Below are 6059 nucleotides of genomic sequence, written 5' to 3' on the forward strand. Positions count from 1 at the left end.
AAATTTCGCAATATTATTGACAATATCTTGGAAAGACAGGGCCGAGTTTAATATTTTTTCGGCTGTGGCCCGAATACCATCCTTCCCTCCCTTCTTCCTGTACTGCGCCTCTGTCGCTTTAACTATCTCGTCCAATATCTCTCTTGTTCGTGCATCGCCAGCATCCTGGGGCTTAGTTCCGGTCAGCGGGAAAAGTATTGCTACACCCTTTGGGTCGCTCTCTGTTAACTCGTTGTACGCCATCTGCCAAAAGCCATTTGCGTCGTCGTGGTCGTCGGTTTTGGAAATGTCATTTTCGGGATTGGCAGGGCCACTCTCTGCGTCCGGATCCGCAGTTATATTTGACGTGCTTGGTTTTGGGGCAGTGAGACGCGTATCTTTGTCTCTTTTCCGCCCTCTGAAGACTGACTTCAAGCATCCGAAGATGCTATGCGTCTTATTTTGAACAGAATCACTGGAAGTATCCATAGTTACACCGGTGAAATTGCGTTATAATGAGATTTGGTCGTAGGGATGTGTAGTGAAGTTCGCTGGAAAACATGACTTCGGCAGTAAGAAGGAAATTGGCCATGGACAGTCTGGCTATTTCCGGAACGAAAAATATCGGTAAAGACAGGGGAGTGATCTTCAGCCAGCCATTGGCTGCAGAGAGACCAGTTTTGACGTGTCATGCTTGTTTGCTTTTTCTCGAGCTGAAGTTCGTGGGTCATGGCTCATCCTAAAATTGAATTACATTTGACAGTGAAACTCAGTTGGGATCGGTAGTTAAATGATGAGATATTTCACACCTGACGGTTGGTGCGGCTTCCTTATTGATGCCACATGACCCGTCTGTGAGAGACCAGGAACAGGAGTTTCCTAATTCCCTGAGATCTACGGTGCCGGAGCGGGAGTTCCATGTTCTTCCATGGACATCTCCCGTGGTTGACATCTGTCGTGGCGGAATTGTGCAAATTAATAAGCCAAGTACATCGGTGCATAACTCAGTACTTTTCACTATGTATTCATGTATTGTACAATTAAAATTTACGGCCATCCTCATTTACAAGCGGGTAGCGCTCTATAACTTCCAGAATAAAATCTTGGCAGTGGGGCTAGAAAACAAATGTCATGTGTTTGAAGGTCAGAGGAATTTCGAGACGGACTGTAGCAAGCGGAGAAGTTCGGTACAATTCCCCATGGCCGCATAGTGAAGAAGAGATCTCTCAAAGGGGCCCCGGGGATTTGACGCCTTCCCTTGTTGGAATGACGTATGTGCTAGCTCGATAAAATTGAGAATATCATGGTTTAGGCTTATTTCTCTAATTTTCTTAACACGTTGGAACTCAAGATCGACTTCGGGTCTCAAAGCCATGGATAATTTCATTCTGATCGAGACAGAACGTGAGTAAATTTGGAAATCGAATATAACAAGCGGGCAAGATGGTGATTGTATACAGCCAGCAGCTATGGATGCTTTAAATGGCGATCTATCTTGGCTTCTATATACTCAAAGGTGTATCTTGTAAGAAGGAAAGTATATGCCAGTAGTTTAATGATGCCCTAGGTTATAGGAGAGTACAATGAGAACTATAACTGGCTGGGTGACATATTTCTCAGCCACGGACGGCCCTTAGTTTCTCTCAAGATGTTCAGGTAGACATATTTTATCTCCAGCACCGTAATTATGACCATAAGTGAAGATAGGGAAACTTAGAATGCTTCTTCTCGTGCTCCAACAGTACTGTGTGAGGACATTACATTTTTGAGTTAAAACCCCAGGCACAAAGGTTATATTGTATACCCGCAGCTGCCCTCCCAAAATTATATTAATAGACCGGGCTAGGCTATACATTATAGGACATTTTAGAGCCTGTTTACTAGTCAAAGGCTATATGAGCGGGGAAACGGATTGCAAAAGGAATGGAGTTGGTGGCAAATCCACGATTCTTATATTATATTAACGATGAATCTTTAGCAATGAATCATGACGTTACAAGAGTTTAAGAGATGAGGGGAAAAATTGATGTTGACCCTAACGCCTACTTATTATGAAGAATATCTCTGAGGATAGGACACTTCCCTTAAAGTTATAGTATATCACGCTCCTTTCAAAAATTTCCCTTGAACTTGATTTGTTAGCTAGTTGATATTCTACGGTTACGTTCTGCAACCCTAGAACAATCAGTGTGATCATGCAGTACAGTATAGTCTGTAAAGAACTTTCCAATGAAATAACTAGGACAGATGGCTGTGTTAAAGGATAAAGTATTGATAGGAGCTCCGCATGACAACCTTTCGGTGAAACACCAGTTAACTAGCCATACATACAGAACCATGGGTTCTCATCATATGATTCCCATTTTCGACCAAAGCCAGGCACCCTCAGAAAACGACTGCAAAAAGCTTGAAGTGTTTGGCCAGGTAATATGGATAATTTAGGGAGCTAACTTTCTCACCACTTCCACTCTCTGCACTGATCGACACTTGGAATAGCATCAGATACATATGCAGCCGATATCCCCTGCCACAATAGTATGACAGCGATGATAAAATGAGCATGCAGGAGAAATTTTCCGGTACAAGCGCTTCCAAGTCTAGTAAGCCTTTCGAGTATTCGTAACTTATGAATTAATCCACCAGTTGCAGTCAGTACCAAATAGGAGATAAAATGAGCTCTCATCGGCAGTCGGCAAGCAGATGGCCAGAGAGTCGCATGGACAACGGGGATCATGGCAAGCATGACGTATGTGAGGCAAAGCACAGGAAAAATTGTCGGAGAGCGGAAACAAAGAGATGCAAACTCTCTGGCGGTCAGAGTAAATATTGCCATATACACTGTGCGTGGCCATTTTTCGAAATAGAACTGGAAATAGACGAATCCAATTGTTGATGCAGCAATTAGGATAATTGTTCCTGCTTGTTCCCATTGCGGCAGTTGCTGTGTCTCTGTAGTGCGGACTCTTATGCAAAACCAGCAGAAACAAATTGCTGCGAGAAGGAAGGCCAACACCACCATCTCGTCCAAGATTTTGTTCGGGGCATAAATTATGGCTTGGTAAATGAATTTTGAAGCGAAATACGCACAACTAAATCCATAGACGAGGATGACGGATAAATTGTCACATATGTTCTCCAATGGATAGGCATCCATAACGCGAGATTTTGATTTCGTTGGTGTTTGAATACGTAGTGTGAGACAAGACTGATAGGTTGTATCTCTCTCGGTCACAACATATGTATGTAGATAGACGCTAAAGAACTTAATACTTAGTTGCCTTAGATGTGTACTGACAATATGTATTTATTCGAAGAACTTTAAATAGCTCCGAGAAATAAGAGTCAGCAATGTTAGGAATCACAGAAATGTTAGACCCCCATAGTTCTTCTTTTGGCGTTTCTTGCAGGGTACATTCTCTATATGGTCCTGTCTACTGGGAACATGTAGTTTGTGTAGCCAACAGATTCCTACAGGTGTTAAACTTGATCCATAATCATAGCATTAGTAGGATCGTTAACTAGTCAGTGGTGTACTTGTCTTCCATGCGCCCTATGATAATAACCCCTAACTTTGATTGTTCTGGTTGATCAGTGGAAATCTGACTTTTTGCCATTCTTCCCTTCATTAAACCCAAGCATTCACGGCTTCCTGTCTGAAGACAAAAGGACACCGGAACATGAAAGCCTCGTTAATTTCTGTAAAGAATCTATAAGAGTGTTCTCGATCAAACATCGTTAAACTATATATTTTACGCAGTACCATAGTTACTATTTCGCGCTTGGCCGAAACTTCGTGCCAAATCGTAGTCGATTAATTCCGCTCGTCGTGCTGTACCCCTGTCTGTGACGGCACCTATTTTCCGGATACCTGTACGACCCGCTTTATTCAACACGCAGTACCTGCTACGAAAGCACTCGCCTGGGAACGTGGTTGACGGCTAGCGTTGAACCATCATTATGATACCTATTACGTTCCCCAGGGTTGATATGCTCAAAATAAACTATGACCATGGCTTGTCGGCGATATGAAGTATACATCAAAGAATTCAACCATGTAAACTGAACAGATTAAATGAATTTCGATAGATAGATGAAATATACTGTACCCATTTATTTGTCAATACTTATGATATAAAAATGTGAAATTATATTCTTATTCTTCATTTCTCTTATTAGAGCCCCAAGAACGAGAGATATTCTGCGAATCAAGCGCTTGCTGCAGAGATCAATAGCTCACTTCCCCGCGATAACCCAGATGGCTCATATCACTGCCCGAATTAACGTTGCGGAATATGTCTTCCACAGACTGCGGCAATTGGGTGTGTGCAGTATATATGGAGTGCCTGGTGACTTCAACTTGGTCGCGTTGGATTATGTTAGACCTTCTGGGCTTCACTGGGTGGGGTGTTCCAATGAACTCAGTGCTGGGTATGCTGCAGACGGTTACGCGAGAGTCAAAGGGTTAGCAGCGCTGATGACAACGAGCGGAGTTGGGGAGTTATCAGCACTCAATGCCATCGCAGGAGCATATGCAGAGAAAGTTCCTCTCGTTCATATTGTCGGTACACCACCAACATATCTACAAGATCAAAATGCAATTCTGCATCACTCCTTGGGTGACGGCAACTCTCGACTTTATGCATCCATCTACAGAAGCTTTACGTGTGCTCAAGCGAATTTAACGCTTGCTTCCCATGCACCAGTCTTGATTGACGAGACGTTGCGTCAATGTTTGCTACACAGCAGGCCTGTCTACATCGAAATACCTGCTAATATGGCGAAAGTAATCATATCTGCATCGCGACTTGAGGAAGGTATCGATACCTCGTTGTCTTTGAATGAAGGCTCAGAAGTGGAGCAAACTGTGGTGAAAGAATTGCTCAAATCGCTGTACTCAGCGTCACAGCCTCTCATCATACTCGATGGCTGGGTGTCACGATACGGTTTGGAACAAGAAGCAGACGATATTGTGCGCCTGGCAGGGTTCCCAGTCGTTACTACTCCATTCGGGAAAGGGACAGCGAATGAAACTTATCCAAATTTTTGCGGCGTATATACAGGCGCCGCTGGAAACTCGGACTTCATGCGATGGGTTAAGAGTCGTGACCTAGTAATACGGTTTGCTCCAATGAATGCTGATACCAACACCTTCGGATTCACTGCGCTTACAAGCGAAGCCATCACTATTGAGCTACACAAATTCACGATCAATATTCGAGGAGAAAATTACTTGAATATGAATACCAAATCCATTCTCCGCAAGATCATTTCTGAGCTAGATCCGTCTCGATTTGCGTACGATGAATCATGCATTGAACCAAGACGTTTGAATATGACAGGAGCTTTGGATTCCCCGCGCCCTGAAGCATCTATCACGCAAGACATATTCTGGCGCTATGTTTCTCAGTTTTTCCACTCCGACGATATTATTCTAACGGAAACCGGTACGCCATATGCCGGTGGCTGTGACTTTGTCCTTCCACCCAATGCTAAAATCATCAACTCTGCACTCTGGCTATCCATCGGGTACACATTAGGGGCATCCTGCGGCGCAGCCCTTGCACAACGGGAGATGGTTAAGCAAGGTCTTCGAAACAAAGGGAGAACAATCCTGTTCGAAGGGGATGGTAGCTTCCAGATGACAGCTCAAGTACTTAGTGACATCATACGCAATCGCCTTGACTTAATCATTTTTCTTATTAACAATGATGGGTATACAATTGAAAGGTATGTCGATGTACCCACCCAGCGCATGGATCAATAGTCTTCTGCTCTACAGATTGCTAAATTGCAAACTCTGTAGGTATATTCACGGCATGGAAGCATACTACAATGATATACAGCCTTGGCGCTATCTGGAGTCTCCGTGGTATTTCGGTGCAAGGAAAGATGACTTAGAATACCCAGTATTTACCAAGCAGGTGAGAACATGGGCTGATCTTGAAAGGGTTTTACAAAGCGAGCACATTATACGTGGCAGGGGCTTGTCCATGATTGAAGTCATCTTAGAAAAAGATGATGCACATCCACTACTAAAGAGACAGATGAAAATCGCCAAAGATCAGAATGGAAACAGTTAA

The 6059-nt window shown here is 43.5% G+C and overlaps 1 protein-coding gene across 1 annotated transcript; it reads left to right on the forward strand.

Annotated features, from left to right (window-relative positions):
- Positions 1 to 4234: 4234 nt before the first annotated feature.
- AO090010000261 (alpha-keto acid decarboxylase family protein) lies at positions 4235 to 6059 on the forward strand (the record flags this gene model as incomplete). Its single annotated transcript, XM_001827234.1, has 2 exons — positions 4235 to 5706; positions 5783 to 6059. 2 exons carry the CDS (start codon positions 4235 to 4237, stop codon positions 6057 to 6059), a joined length of 1749 nt encoding a protein of 582 aa, XP_001827286.1.

Source organism: Aspergillus oryzae, chromosome 8 (genome assembly GCF_000184455.2).
Source record: "Aspergillus oryzae RIB40 DNA, chromosome 8".
Lineage (NCBI taxonomy): Eukaryota > Fungi > Ascomycota > Eurotiomycetes > Eurotiales > Aspergillaceae > Aspergillus > Aspergillus oryzae.